This window comes from Notothenia coriiceps, unplaced genomic scaffold (genome assembly GCF_000735185.1).
Source record: "Notothenia coriiceps isolate Sejong01 unplaced genomic scaffold, NC01 NC01_scaffold00038201, whole genome shotgun sequence".
Taxonomy (NCBI): domain Eukaryota; kingdom Metazoa; phylum Chordata; class Actinopteri; order Perciformes; family Nototheniidae; genus Notothenia; species Notothenia coriiceps.
In genome coordinates, this window is record NW_011370902.1 from 265308 (window position 1) to 281542 (window position 16235).

Here is a 16235-nt window from a genome sequence, read left to right on the forward strand (position 1 = left end):
GGGGGGGGGGGGGCATGAAGAAAGACCTGCACCAGCCTCATTTCATTTGAACAAATGTCTTTACATATACATTTAATAGATTTTATTATTATCCACCTTTTTGTTTTATGTCCTTTTATTTAAAACATTCGTTGAGACTTCATCTTCTGGTTAAAATTTCAATAAATGTAATAATCACTCTTTTGTCTTTATTCTACATGAAAATGTTAGAGATTCCATTCAAATATGTTGATTATTCATATCTTCCTCAGGCTAGGAATAGTATGTCGAAGTTGTAATGCTAAATGTATATCATTTTCTCACAGGATATAGAATGAGACAACACAGTTTGTATCCATTGTGTATGCATGCTTCAGCTCTTCAGACCAACATAGTAAGAGCATGTCACTAATTGTGTTGGTATGCAACCTAGGTCTGGTCTGTTTACAGTTTTTCTGGATTGCTAACACACAAAAATTCTACATAAAGCACAATTATTTTAACTGACACTCAAAGAGCAAAACATTGGCTCAAATCTCCAAAACTCTAAACACGTTTTCAGCTTTTCACACAATTTGCAAATCAACATGGCACTTTTTGCAAACCACTGCACACGTTTCTCCACGTAAGACACAGGAATCTGACATAAAGTCACGTGTTAGCTGGTTTAAAACACTGATATTCAAAATGCCTCACACATGGACCAATGATCAAGAAACACGTTCCACCTGACCAAACACCTGATAGCAATATTGTTGGCTCATCAATCAGGATGTTAGCACTATAAAAAGACCACAGGTGAGTACTTTCTTAGAGCAACAATGGAAGCCAACATGGAAGCAAGAGCAAGAGCAAGAGCAAGAGCAAGAGCAAGAGCAAGAGCAAGAGCAAGAGCAAGAGCAAGAGCAAGAGCAAGAGCAAGAGCAAGAGCTGGGCTGAGAGTGAGAGGAGGAGGAAGAGGTGGGTGAGAGTGAGAGTGAGAGGAGGAAGAATGAGAGGTAGAGGTAGAGCTGGAGGGAGAGGACGTGGACAAAGAAGAATACTCTCTAATGAAATGAAATGTTATCAACCATGGTTTGACGATGAGAGAGGCTGGAAAGAGGGTTCAGCCTAATCTAAGCCGATGTACTGTTGCCTCTGTAATCCGGACACTTAGACTTGAAAACAGGTTAGTTACCAGTTTGTAGCTCTGCATAATTCATGATATATCAGTGCTTATCTGTTGTGTGAAACTTATTTACTTCATTACTGTAACTGAATTGTTGGCATGTTGCATATAACTGTACAAAAATCCTGCACAATGTACTGTGGTAGACTTACTTTTATGCAACACGCACACTGAACATCCACTATATCTTTGTTGTTTATCTGAAGGACTGAGAAAAAAAGAGGTGCAGGTGGAAAGCTAAGGATTTTCAATGAGGCACAGGAAGCAGCAGTTACAAACTTGGTTTTGGCAATGCCATCACACTTAGAGAGATCCGAAGCATAGTAACTATGTGCTGAGATGCATGTTGCACAATGTTATTTTTGAATAAAATATGATTTTTTTCAACAACTAATTTGTATTTCTTCATTTACTGTATTTCTGTATACTCAAGCAATCTTTCTCTGCAGAAACCTCTACTGTATGTACAGAGCATAGCCCATAACAGATGAAAGTGCTTTAGATTATGCTCAGCAGTGTGTAGTTGGGTGGTCAAACCATCTAGTATTAAGAATGAAGTGTGTTATATTTGGTGCTAAAGTTTGCATTTGGTAAGTGTTTATGTAGTTTTGAGGGCAGTTATTCATTTAGCAGGAGAAATTAGGTGTTTTGCACTTTGGGTGTGTGGTTTTGTGAATTGTGTTTAATGTTCTGAGAAACTGAGCAAATAAAAAAAAAATGTGTGTTAGCAATCGAGAAAAACTGTAAGCCAACTGTGAAAGTTTTCTTTTTTTTAAATCACTTGAAAAAGAAAGATTTTGTTGTGAAGTGCTTGTTGTGACTCAACAGTTTAGTTATGATGTTTACTCTAGTCTTGTGTTTTGATCTTGTCACTTCCTGTTTTTATTTTGAAAGTAATCCTTCCCTCGCATTCCAGATCCCACATTTCCTGCCTTTGTGTGTTTCCCGCCCTTGAGATTGCTTGGCCCTGCCCTGATAGTTTTCACCTGTGCCCATCCTCCCTCACCTATAAATAGCCCTTGTGTTTCTTTGTTCCCTTGTCAGTTCGTTATGTTTCATGTCGTGAGAACCTGGGCCTTTTGACTCCTGACACTTTACTTTGAGATTTAGACCTTTTGCCAAGTGAGTTTTGTTTTGATGTACAACTTAGTTTTTTGTTATTTAACTACTTTCTATTTTTTGAAAGTACGATTTAGTTTTTGTTATTAAACAACATTCTATTTTTGGACAACTGTCTTCGAGTCCTGCTTTTGGGTCCTGTGTCCTGTGTCTCGGTTCATAACAGCGCTCTAGCAGAAGGTTTACAAATGTGTCAATTATATAAGGTTATTATAATCCACATACATGTTTTAAGGACGTGGGGATTTGAGAAGGTCAGCACGCAATCCCTGACCCCAAGGTATTCATCAATAAATAGTAAGATTTTTAGTGCAGCTGTGTATTCAGTGCCATCTGTGGCCTGTCAGAACCATGGACAGCATCAAACCTCGGTTGTTTCCTCTTTTGGTTCCTCTGTACTTTACCTCTGCTTTCAAAATTTTCTTGGAACAGAAATACCAAGGGAAGGAATCAGATCAAGTTTCATATTCTCTCAGTTGTTCAGACAGAAAGTAAAGGAAAAAGGACAGGAAACCACTCTCAAAAACAGTTTGAGGTGCTGTTCAGCAGCTGTTTTTCACACAGTGCAAACAGTATCTTAGCAGCATAACTTCTTTCTTGGCTATAATGGTTTGTGGATTTGTTTTGTAAGAATAAAAGCTTGGTTTGCAATTTACCGTGCTACTGTATACATGAAGGAAAAAACTAAATGGATGTGTTCAAGACATTGTGTTATTCCAAGACTGTAATGCCAGTATGAGTGAAACTGAAAGCTGAATTTCTTTGAGAACCGGCAGATACACACATCAGCCTGATCAACATTATTGCAGAGCAAACACAAGACTAATTGTTATTATCTTAGTTCGACATTTTAGTATGCACAACACCACACGGCTGAGCCTAATGGGAATGTCATTAGTTCTGCAGGTATTTGGTCATAAACCCAAGTATTAGAAATGCAAATGTTGACCTGCTGATGATGATACAGGAAAAGTGAATTGATCACAAGTACATTTATCATAATTAATCTTATAGGGAAGCATACACTTTAGCATTACATTTCATGGCAATGCACCCTGTAGTTTGGGATATATTTCACTTAAAACACAAATGTCAACATGGTTAGTGGAATTACAGGAAAAAGTCAGTAGGATTATTTTTTCTAGGAATCCTGGATATTCTCACAAACGTAAAAACAATCCATCCAATCCAGCAGGTGTGAAATATTTCCGCATCCACCCAAGTAGTTGGCCACTGATCAACGGTGCCATCCTTAGTGCTAGTGTGCTACATGTAGTAATACAAAACGAAAGCAAGATTTACAAACCTGCATGTTTCTATTCTTGGCAAGAATTTTAAGACTTTAAACTCTTCATATCCAGCCATGTATAAGGGATGATTTTCCCAGTGCTTAGTTCCAACACACTGTTATAAATGCACAAAAGCACCCAATGCAGCCAATGTGAACACGAGGGATTTCTGAGAAGCAGAAACGGATGTACCGTGGTGTATTCTTTCCACATCAACATTGGAGCCAGGACTTGACTGAACCAACGCTTCGCAGCGACGAGCTCTAAACGACGTGACACACTGTCTGCCAGAGGAGGTATCTTGAATAGATACAGATACATAGAAATGAAAACATCCCTAAAAAAAAGGATAGGCATTTAAAACATGGTGGAGACAAACCAGTTTTGCACTAGCCTGTGAGCAAACAAGTGAAATGAGCCTAATGAGTCAAACCGATATCCAGGATATACCTTCAAGTCACAAGTGTACAGTAGATTAAATCAGAAGAGGAAAGAGTAACAACAATTATAAATAAATACAAGACATATAGGTCAAGTTGATCAAATGGTGAACTGAACAGACTTGACACTTCCAATCTGACACATTAGGACGCTGACAAGACCAGTATAATGCTGTGGGTTGATGCTGTGGGTTCCTCTCCAAATGAAGCCCCTTACCTAGTAGTTAATTAGGAAGTGAGCAGATGCTGGTATTGGGTGCTTTGAGCACACAAGAGAGGCAGTAATTGTTTTCTGTTGATTACATGGCCTCTTGACAGAAAAATGTGTCACTGCAGTGGAGACCACAGGCTACTGGGCTGAGAAAACCCGCAGCATACAGTGCTACAACATGCAAAAGATCACATAGTTACATCGTTGAGCTATTGTCTTCAAACACAGCATTGTATTTGTGCCTGTTCCTTTTTAATTATACATATTGAGTATTTTATCATGTGAAAACAGGACTTACTGATTTTAATGAGTGTAAGATTTTTTTGTTTTCTTCTTGTGTTTCATTACATTTTTACTGTAAATGTTACATTGGGCCACTTCGACTACCATTTATTCAAAATTGAATGAGTGCTTCATCTTTATTTTGTCTCTATAGCATCTGTAATTTTTTCTTTTGCATCACCACTTAACAAAAATAAATAATATTTTGGCTCAAACAAGCCTTTGGACTGGCCTGTTCAAGGACCCTTTAGTCGCCTTGCTGACAGTTGATAAACAGATGAGATATTGTGTGGTTTGCTTTTCTTGAATGCTGGCTCCATCTGCTGGTCTTAAGCTAACCACTCATTCATTTTCCATGTGCTGCTCGGGCAAATGCTTTGGCAACATGAACCAAATCATGAGATCAGAACAAAGGTTGATGCCTGATCTTTTAAAGCAATCTGCCAATGAGAATTATTGGGTATGTCATTATGAATAGGGGTTGGGAGTAAAAGGTTGGAGTCAGCGCTGAAAACGTTTCCCGCAAACCTCCTTCAGAGGTCATGAGGTCATCTCGTTGACGTATTTTCAACGTCAGCACCAAAGCAAAAACCTTAATTTACATTTAGTAATCCAGCAGATTAAGAGGGATAGCTCAAAGTTAAACAGGGCTGCCCCCGCTCTTTTACTACAGTTGAACTCCTCCTGGCTTCGTTTACTGTTACCCTGACAACATTATGTCACCATGTCAGAGTTACGGTGTCCCTCTGTCTCAGCTTTTCTCAACGGTTCACTTCATTACGTCTGCGCAGTGACTCAATGGATGGAAGGGACTTGGCAAGTGTCTTCCTCTGATGGAAATATCAGTATATCATGTTCATTTAAAATAATGACAGAAAGTTGGTCAATTACAGAAGAGTATTAGAGCTATACTTTAGGAAAAAAACAATCAAATGCAAAACAAATTATTTAGCAATGCAAGAATTAAGAGAAGAATGTTGACGAATAAAGCTAGACTTTTAGCAAATGCACTAACATTAGTAGTTGGGTTTATTTTCAGGGTTCAACTTCAATCTTGAAATGTTTATTCCCAACATTTCGACTTTATTCTATGAGTGCTTTTTTCCCTGGCATAGCGCTTGTACTTTTCCTTAGTAAAGAGAGAAGACATTTTGGTTGAAGTTATTGATGAGTTACAGATCCTCACCGCTCGGGGTTTGGGTCTGAGTGGATCATAATGATGTGCCAGTAAACAGGAGTTCCTCTGAAAAGTAGTACTACAGGATGCAGTGTGTTTATGTTGGTGTGTAGTTCTTCTTGACCCTGTCATGTCCATGTTTGTGTACCTGGCGAGGAAGAGGCCCAGACAGTTTTACTGGAATGCCTATCAGCAGGCGGCTGGCTTGTTAAATACTCTCCAGAGGTTTCGTTTTTGCCAGACATATGGCAGAAATGTGTCTTTGACTAAAACATGACAACATGTATGCCCTTCAAATGGAGCAGTTGAGTCATAATAATAAAAAATGTGCACACATGCTTTCCTGCTATTGGAAGGAAACAAAGAGCATTTGTATCTGAAACAGTTCCAAAAGCAGTTTGCATAATCTTTATTCACAGTCACAAACCCATCTTAATTGATTTCAAACAGTTTTAGAGGACGTGATACATCAAACCAGGCAGAATCAAGAAGAATCGGGAGGAGAACAAGACTTTTAAAAAGACTGAACTCCACTGTGTTAAGTCTCGTTTCATCGACGGAGAAATATTCTTGAATGTGGGAGAAGTCAGAGAAGCCACAGTTATGCAGCGAGCTGGGCTGTGGCCTCCGTCTCGCAGCAGATCCTCCCCCTCGTCTGGAAGCTGTTGAGTTTTCCTCCAGATGTGTGCGCCTGATCTTTCTGATGACACAATGGTGAAGGCAGAGAAAAACAAAAAGAGGGTTCCAAATAAAAACACAAACAGGATGATATAAGAGGGGGAAAGTAAGTGTGTTTGTATACTTTTACTTTTGGGTACACTTAAGTACATGTTATTGGACTTTTGGAGAGGCAAGACGTATAGTACACATATATTCTATAAGTGCACAAATAAGAGGATGTTCTGCATTCAAGTGCTTTCCCCTGGGCCCTTAAAGTTAGTTTCTGAGAAAACATTCAAATAAAGAAAATATTATCTTTGGACAGCATCACTACTGAAATGTAGAAATTGGTTGGATGAATTCATATTGAAATGGTTAAAAACACGATACCACATTGGGCTTTTCATGAAGACTATAAGTAACCTCTGAGTATTCGTCTTTTACTTGTTTGCAGCTTAAGCAAGGGAAGTGAAGCAAGTAAAGGAACAATAATTTAGATGTATCCCCATCCTCTTACACGTGTTCTGGCACATCAAAAAACAAAGCAGGAATTTCCTCTATGAGGCATTTGGGACTTGCATTCCCATTTTCCCCCCTCTCACATTCACAGTTTAGAAATTGCCAGTTGCTTAAACGGCAGGTGTCTTTGACTTGGTCATCCTCCAGAGAGAACAGGTTGCACAGCTGTCTGGCACACACAGTGCTCACAAAAGCACGGAAAGAGAGTGAATGAGGCACTTAATGAAAGATAGCAAACAACTCCTTTACTCGAGTGAACTCTTGGTTCTTGTAGGACAGCTCTGGCGGGGAGATGCTCCTGCTGTGTCTTTTGTGTGTGCAAGTGGATCAAACAAAAGCTTATTGGGGAATCTCTGGGAAGCCCAAGCTGTCGGAAAGGAATGCCTCTTCTCTTGTGGCTCTGTGCTTGAGTCTTAATCAGTCACTGGAGGGGCTGGCAAGCTGGGGGCCTCCTAGACCCTGCGGGAGGACAGGAACCCACTCACTCCTGACCTCACTTCAATGCCTCAATAAAATCTATTAGCTGAACATAGACAGACAAAAGGCTGGTCATTGTTGCTGATGTAATGCAAATATATCAAACTAATTGGACCCTGTTAGCCTTTATGGGCATACTGTCAAGGTTCTTATGTAATCTCTTTCTAAAATCCAGGGAGTGGCTGAACATTTCAATGGCTTTCTTATTTTAATTGTTTTAATGGAAAAAATTGTTTTAAATTCTATGACAGGAAAATATATGCGGAGGGTCTAAAGGAAAGTGGAAGTTATTTGTGGCCAGTACAAATAGTCGAAACATAAAGGGTGTGTGTTCCCTCTAAGAAGGCGGAGTTTTCTCCCTGGGGTCCTGAGCCAAACTGGTGTTATGTAACTGATACACTGCTCCTCATCCTGATGTGGAGTTACCCGAAAGTGTACAGAGAGCTCTGTGCACAAGCACATGGAGAACATTCTGCGGAGCGTCTTTAGAATGTTAGCGGGACATTTTTCCAAGAAAATGGGCCTTTAAATCTAGATGTAGATGTTTAGCCAGAGAACTGTTTTACAGCCGTAATCCAAATTTAAAACTGACCTTAAACACTGCCAAGGATCATCGTTGGTTAATGTTCAACTCAGGAGGCTCTTGGTGTGCCTGCAGAGGAATTTGGAAATGGGACTTTGCATTTAGATTTTGAAAGCAGCCAGACGGACAGACATGGGCAGCGGTACAAGCCGAGGGAAGAAAGTTGCACCTGCGTGTGTCGGCGAGGTGAAGGGTACAAAATCAACCTCTGGTGAAACTTCACCAAAACAGGAAAGCCGGCCTTTTAAGCCTCTTAAAATCCAATCAATTTTGCGCAACGCGCGCAACCGTGCGCAACCGGAGTGCCACAGCGAGGGGCACGACTCTGACTTTTCTCGGGAGGAAGATGACATTGACGGGGAGATGGACACTGTTATTGCGGGTTACGAGGAGCGAGAGAAAACTTCCGTGAAGAAAACTCCTCCCAAGAAGATAGTCATCAGATCTAAAACATACGGACTGTGTCCCTTCAGCCAAGAGGATGAAGAGGACTTCAGCTCCGAGGAGCCACGTGGCTCACACGGTGGATCCGGAGATGTAAACAAGAGGAGCAGTGATGCTTCCACACAACCTGCGTGCCCCAGTCAGCACAGTGTAAGGATTTTTATTATACTATAATGTGTTCATTATTATTGAAAAACACGTGATTTATCTGTCAGTTTATTTATATCAGCAAGGTTGTTTTCTGATTAACAACAGGTCTGCAGAACCTTTTACTGCTAAATGAAAACACATGCCATCCTTTCTTTCCTTCTTTATCTCTGGTGTGTCTCAGTCCTCCCAGGGTTTTTTGACAAGAGGGGCTTTGTTGGAAGCTGTTCCCACATCAGAAAAACAATCGTAAGTAGACAGCTCTTATAAATAATGAAATTCCGAGCTCAGTGGAGTAGTAAAAACTGAGCAGGGTCAGATCAAATTTACCTTAAAGGGATCCAAATACCAACCCATTATTCTCAGGGACGGTCAGATTAGTGAGACGTCTGCAAGCAGGACAGAAACAAACACACGTCTGTTGTTGCTGCTTTGTTGGAAGTGAGTGTGATAACCGGAACTAAGAATAGCATCCCCAATCCAAACACAAGGAGGAAACTATATTTCATGCAGGGCCCCTATAGGGAATTATATTATTGGAAATTCATCACTTGATGTTGTTGTGGATTGATCTATTGAAAAAATATATATCTGTTGTGAAATCACTCAAAAATAGAAAGTATCACTTTATGTTCTGTGTTATATCACTATGTTGATGACACGTTTCTCCACACTTCCAGGACGTTTGGCAGCTCCTCTCTCACCATGCCAGCCATCATGTACGATGGATCAGAAGAGGAGCTGATGAACACTATTGAGAAAGAGTTTAATTGACCCCCAGCTGAGAGTGCTGCAGCAAAGCTGTTTTCTTTTTCAGCTGTCCTTGTGGCACAGAAAAGTTTGCGTTAGCAATTTCTAAAATAGAAATGGATGCAGGTTTTTTTTTGACAATTTCCTGTTACCAAGGAAGGCTACATCCACTGTATTTAAGCAGGATTTCACGGATAAATCCTACATTGTTTGTGTTGAACTTAAACTGCTGCACTCCAGGCCTTTGCATTTCACCCAAGTCTTATTTAACAACATGTGTCAGTGTAATCGCAGAGCTATAACAACAACTTGAACAGGTGCCAGGAGGTTCTCCTTGCAGTCCAGAGAGCTGAGAGAAGCCTTCCTGGTGTGTTATCTGCAGCGGTGTCACTGTCACCCCCTCAACGCTGCAGGCCTCCCACAGAGCATACACCTTCTCATTTGTTACCTATACCTACTTTACTTTAACTTTGCTGTTAATAGGTAAAGGAAAGAGCACACATGTTTCTCTGGTTGCTAAAACTGAGGTAGTAGCATTAAAACCACATTCTTGTGGCCATGCGATATGCAAGCATCACATTTTCCAGCAGCAGATGTGCAGGACAGGGTATAGGGTAGAGTTTTTGTGGCGACCCTGCAAAGGTATGAGCTGGGATGTTTGTTTAAGGTTTCCTTCCTGGCCACAGTTCCTGCACTTTTCCACCCTTGTGAAGAAGGAATGTGTGGCAACAGAGACTTTTAGTCAGGCTCACTTAAGACGCAGCTTTGTTTCAGCCACATTCAACTATAATGGGATGCTGCCACTTAGTGGTGGAAAATAGTAGCATGAACACATACTTGAACATTAATAATGTATGTGTAAACAAATGGCATACTGTATGTCAATGATTGGCAAAAGGGGAAATTCAACCTGGCATGTAGAGAAAGGTTTTTTTAATGTTGTTTTATATTGCAAATAAAAATGGATTGTTGCTGTATTTCTGGTCATGTGAGAAGTTTCTGTAAGAATCAGTGTGTGTGTTTAAGTTGGCTGAGTTGACTTGTACTTAAAATACCTGTGTTTCCTAATAATCCACCCCAAACATACAGTTCGATGCGCCCTTTAATTATCACAGTCATCATAGGAACATTTTTGTAAGGGTGTTTCAGCAGGCAGACTGTACAAAATAAAATGTACATCTCTAAAACCATAAAATAAAACACCATAAAATATTTGGCACACTTTTTAAAAAAATTAAAAAGCTACCCCACAGTGCGACTGAGATATACATACTGAAGAGAGTTCAGTACTGGTGTGCCAATGCATTGTTCTTGGCAATTAAGACATTCTTTAAACTAATGCTTCAGCCTCTTTGAAGGCCTGTAGTAAGACATTCTCCTCTGTACGGCCGTCAGTAGTTTTGGAGGTAGGAAAGAAAGCTGGTTTCTGAGTGTCTCATTGTTCCTCACATTCTTTGCAATGTAATCCTCACAAATCCTGCGAGAAGAAAAAGTATGTCATTTTTTCATTTATATTTCCAAAACACATTACCTAATTTAAAGTAAATGTAACCCTTGAAAGGAGTTGATACTTCTTTAGAAATGGATCCTTACACAATACATTTTAAAACAGACCTGTTAACCGTCAGAAATTAATGTTTTTCTTTTTAAATTCCAACTTTGTTTAACAAAATGTCTGTGTGTCTGTCTTTTTCATTTTTTTCTGGTTAAATTTGTAGATTATTTTCCGCAATGTTTTTATGAAATGATCTCTTTAGGTTTTATAAATCATATCCTGTTTCTTACCTGAATAGAGGATATGGCTGTGTTTGGAAGACAAGGGCGTCATTGCAGTGACTCTGAAAAATAAATATGCAAGTTTCTTAAGGTCAGTAAACAATACCTGTACACATCTCTATTATAGAGATGTTGAGGGGTAATTAAACACCTGCTGATTTAAAAACAAACTTGCATCCATATAGTTTCAGATGTTTGCATGTTTTAAAGGGATTTTCCGAGGCTTTTATAGAATTTAGTTTGTAAAGATTTCAGATCTGCCAAAAATAGGTATAATTTCACATCTCTTAGTTGGAAAATGTCTCTTTGGTACTTACATTGTCAATTAAGAGGATGTAGTCACAACTTCCACCAAATACGACCACATCAGAGTCTTTGCTTGGACATGCTGTGTGCCATAACCTTCCATAGGAGAAATGATGCTTTTAAAAATCATCTCAGAATTTCTGAAAACTCTCCTACAAAGTAATACATGTAAAACACACAGTTATTTTTCCACAATTGCCACATATTCATAAATGACTACCGTGGCTTATTCTTGAAGGGATGCTCGACTTCTCTCCATATCTTTGTTTCAACATCAAGCAACCATCCATCACCTGATTTAGAAAGTACATGTTATTGAATTCCAACCAATGAATAATATAAAATGACCAAAGGAATAAGGAAATCAAAGTGAACGGGTGGGTACACTTTCTTACTCATTGGTTTGCAGTCTGCACTGAGACCTCCAAACAGGAACACGCTGCTGTCTGAAACTGCTGTGAGCGAATGCCACGATCTGCCCACTGGAATGGAGGAGCCTGGCGTTCTGGAAAATATATTTAGCGCACTGGTGTCAAAAGACAAACCTGGCTAAAGTTAATTTTAAAAAATCCATTACAAAGTTGAAAAAAAAGTAATTTGGGCACACTTGCAGTTTGCTATTGATCACAAACAGATACACACATTTCTGACCACGTCCATGATTCAAGGTCGAGGCAGTGAATGTCATTTGTTCTGGTTTCCTGAATATAAAAAAAGTAAAGCATAAGTTACTAACAACAGACTTGGATTTATGTTTCTCCAATGTCCTTGCTGCTACTGGTGACTTCTTGTTGTGTACTTGTTCATATATGAGAGGAACTGAAAATGATGTAACTCCCACCATGACTCTGCCTCCACAGATGTATCCTCTTTTTCCGATCGTGGCACTGGCGTGGGCGGCCCTGGGGTCTGGAGTACGGCCCTGCGCACAAAAACAGTCACAAAAGTCATCTGTGGATTTTGAAATTGTCTTAACATATTTCCAATACAGCATAGTTTCCCTTACGTTTGAGGTCTTATTTAACAAAGCAAAATCCATGCATGCATTCAAGGCATACAATTATAAATCGCACTCAAATATGCTCACATGGGTTTGGGGTTGACTCCAACTGGCTTGCTTGGGGTCAAACATATGAACCTCATTGTTCCATCCCCAGAAGATTTCTTCAACCTGAGAGTGTAACATAAATTGAAAATTATTTATATGAAGGCATTTAAGGGTATTGTTGGTCAGTACCAGTGATATCAAAGTTTCGTCCTCAGATGCTGACATTTCACATTTCTGTCCTGGAGCACTTTAAAACTAAATTTCAGGAAAAGTAACAAAACAACACAGAAAAATGGAGCACTGATGTTTTCAGAAATATTTATGTAATGCCTTATCGACACTGTTGGGTAAGCAAGTGTTTATGGAACCCAGTGACGGTGTCAAAAGTCAATAATATTGATTACCCATGATGCTTTATCTATAATAAAGCTTCTGTTTGTTCTATCAACATTAGACAATAGTTTGTGACCATATCCTCCAAAGTAGATGATCCTGGAAAACAGTAAAGAAAGATTATCACAATTATTATCGTGTGTAATATGGTGAATAAAATAAATAGTAGTCATGTAATATTAAGATTTTAATGGTGTTTACTTTCCCTTGTAAACCCAGCAGGACAGTTTGTCTCGATGTGACGGGGCAGAACCAATGTCACAATTGATCTTCTTCCACGTGTATTTGCCGTCTGTCAGGTCGACACAATATATCTGTTTAAAGTCAAACACTGATCACTTCTTCATGTCGACATTTGCTCATTCTAAGATGTGACCTTTAGCAGGGATTTTACAGAATGAAAGTAATTATTAACAAAAATATGAATAAAAACATATTATTCACATCAATTCAACCATAATTCGATAAAGTACTGTGTGTTGAGAATCTGCCTTACCTGATTGGTCTGTCCATTGTTATCACAACCTCCAAATATGTACAAGTGTCCATTTAGTAAGCAGCCACAGGTTCCAGACATAGATGGAGGAACTTCCCCTGACATGTGAAACACTTCCCTTCAAGAAAAGGTTTAAAATGTTAAAATGAGAATTAATTACTCACATACTCTTATGTTATGACACATTTTTACAACAATGACTACAAAGCAGAAAGCTCCAGGCAAGTGCTTTACAATCCAAACACAAGAAAAATGTGACAAGACTGGAACAAGTCAAAACACAATGTCGCCAGAAGGAATGTTAGACATTAGGACAGAGTGTGTGGATATTATGTGAAGATTGTGTGCATTACTATTCTTTGTTATGACAAAAATCCGGCACATTTAGTACTTATTTAATCTTCTTACCATACACCCCGTTCTAAGTCGTACACCCAGATTTCATCACTAGGCAGGAAAACTTCATCATCAGCAATGGACTGTAAAGAATAAAACAAGGCTATTATAATGACATAACACTTATAGCCTGAATGTGTCTTTCTGTCTGTCATGATACGGAAGCAAATCATTATTATGGAGATATACAAACAAAAAATCTCATACAATAAAATAAGTCAAATTCTGAGAATGTGCTTAAAGCCATATTAGCATGCTTAATGAGGGTTTGCTTGGTTTGCTATATTTTTTCAAGTTTTCAAATGTTTCAGTTGTTAAAGAATGGCTTCTGCATAAACAGTGATAAAGGTAGTAAGATCCGTTGCGTGTGTAAAAGTAGTACTACCATATTGCAGACATTTCCAAAAAGTAAAAGAGCTGAAAATGTTATAGTAGAGTATTATCTGCAGAATAAAGTATTTGTTATGCAAAATGGCTAATTTGATATTTCGACACTTGATTATTATTGATCTATTATTAATAATGCACAATGTTGCCTAAGCAGCATTGAAATGTTTAAGCTATGGTTCATATTTAAAAAGCAGAGAATATGGTTTGTAGAAAAATTCTAATCAGAAAAGTAAAACAAACAAACAGATTAATTTAATAATAAAAAAGTTAAATACTTCCACCTGACATGTAGTAACCAGTTAGTAACTTGAGAGTAGAGTAAATTCTGGTTAATGTAGACACCCTCTTTCCTTTGTTAAACAGCTGGTTTAGAAATGTTGTTTATTGTTTGTTTTGCTCACCATGTACCCTCCCCACACATACAGCAGGTTCCCCTCGACCACAGCCGTGTGTCCGCTCTTCTCCCGGGCCACCAGCTCCGAACTGGGGCTCGATGCAGAGGCCATAGCTGGGTCCTATCAATAGAAAAGGTTTGAGGTTAAAATTATATATTTGTTAAAGAAATGTATTTAAAGGTCGCCAACAATATCAGCTGCTGTTGAAAGCAGTAAGGGAAGTGACCCATAACTGCAAGCAGAGCTAAAAAGCAAGCAAGCTTTTTCTATCCCTTTATGTTGTTGTCATTGCTTTAACATAAACATAAGTATGGTGGTTTGGCTCTATGAAACCGAATGTACTTATATGATTCTGTTTTCTTCAAGTTTGTATCTTCTTGGTCGAATGCACTTATTGTAAATCGCTTTGGATAAAAGCGTCAGCTAAATGAAATGTAATGTAAAAGTACATTATAGGCTTTGGTATTTGTACAAAATTGAAAGCTACATAACATTGTTACCCTAAGCTGACGTTACAGTGGCAACAACAACGGTTGTCGACCACGACAATACACACATTTTTTACATTTTCTTTTCTACCAATATACTAATACCCATACTCACCTGATTCAGAAGGCTTTTAGTTTACGGTCCCTTTTGTTCTCATGTTGTAAACACTAAAACACAGCATAGCAAAAAATACCTCTAGCTCAACTGTCATAAACGGTTATGGCTAGAAAGGATCCGTCTAATGTAAATATGACGTCAAGTTCTCGTTCTAACTCTCGTTGTAATCGGAGCGGCTCGGCTGTAATCGGAAAGGGTCCGGGTGGGCGGGACGCGGGAAGATCGCGGGAAGATCGAGAAGAGACGTCGTTCTAACTCTCGTTGTAATCAGAGCAGTGGTAACAACTCAAAGTCCTCAAGAGATAGGAAACGACAGCAGTGTGGGACCTTATTGCGGGAAATTACTGAGCACACATACCACCTACAGGATGAGACGTTCATGTGTACAGTGATATCAAGACTAAAGGATCTTTTGGAGGACGTAAAGCAACACACCCCACATGACAGTAGTCTTCCTCTCACCTTCACGCCCCCCAAACACAAAAGGCAGAAGAGGACCATAACACCTCTCAGTACCAGCCATCGTAGACACCCTTTTTCAGGCCGGGTGGGTCATAAAGCTGAGGTCATGAGATCCAACTACAGAGTGGACAGCTTGAACAAGATTTTAAAAGCTAAGTCCCCAGAGTCTAATGCGGGAGGAGCAGGCAGGGGTACGGAGAGGAGGAGAGATGCTTTAGGTAAGAACAAAGTATATTTACTTTTGCCATCTCCTCTATATTCACAAAACACAGCCAATCATCCATTCCAATCCTATGTGACATGGCACAGTTAATTTCACTCCAATAGAAATTGGTATAAAAGAGACCATTAGTCTTCTCATTGTGCTTATTGCTGTGGATAGGTGTTAACTATTGTTGTTGCATTGGATCATATCAAAAGTGAATGTTGGAAGCTTGGAGATGAATGGAGCTGCAAAGAGGCAAAGAGGCAAAGAGGCAAAGAGGCAAAGAGGCAAAGAGGCAAACAGGTGCTAAGTAAAACAACCTTTTGGATCCATTGCATGTGATTGATGGAGTTATAAAAAGTATATCATAAGCTGTCATTACAGTCTAAATATCTAACAGCAAAAGGAGGAGAGTCTGAGGAGGAGAGGAGATGAGGAGAACAGAGGAGAGGAGACAGCAAAAGGAGGAGAGTCTGAGGAGAGGAGAAGGAGAGGAGAGGAGACAGCAAAAGGAGAC

At 39.3% G+C, this 16235-nt stretch overlaps 2 protein-coding genes across 3 annotated transcripts; one reads left to right on the forward strand and one right to left on the reverse strand.

The window, feature by feature from the left end:
- Positions 1–7699: 7699 nt before the first annotated feature.
- Positions 7700–10406, forward strand: LOC104968032 (nucleolin). 2 transcript variants are annotated; one of them, XM_010797578.1, is made up of 3 exons: positions 7700–8498; positions 8689–8744; positions 9176–10406. In XM_010797578.1, the coding sequence occupies exons 1-3, from the start codon at positions 8037–8039 to the stop codon at positions 9267–9269; spliced, it is 612 nt and encodes a 203-aa protein (XP_010795880.1). In that variant the 5' UTR covers positions 7700–8036; the 3' UTR covers positions 9270–10406. The 2 variants fall into 2 exon arrangements, with proteins under 2 accessions (XP_010795880.1, XP_010795879.1); XM_010797577.1 differs by having other exon boundaries at positions 7702–8498; positions 8680–8744.
- LOC104968031 (kelch domain-containing protein 1) lies at positions 10330–15200 on the reverse strand. The gene is made up of 14 exons (XM_010797576.1): positions 15049–15200; positions 14452–14565; positions 13673–13743; positions 13265–13382; positions 12970–13082; positions 12780–12867; positions 12415–12498; positions 12169–12249; positions 11970–12028; positions 11723–11832; positions 11548–11620; positions 11339–11423; positions 11031–11083; positions 10330–10722 (listed from the first exon to the last, which is right to left on the reverse strand). The coding sequence occupies exons 2-14, from the start codon at positions 14554–14556 to the stop codon at positions 10581–10583; spliced, it is 1182 nt and encodes a 393-aa protein (XP_010795878.1). The 5' UTR covers positions 14557–14565; positions 15049–15200; the 3' UTR covers positions 10330–10580.
- Positions 15201–16235: the final 1035 nt, after the last annotated feature.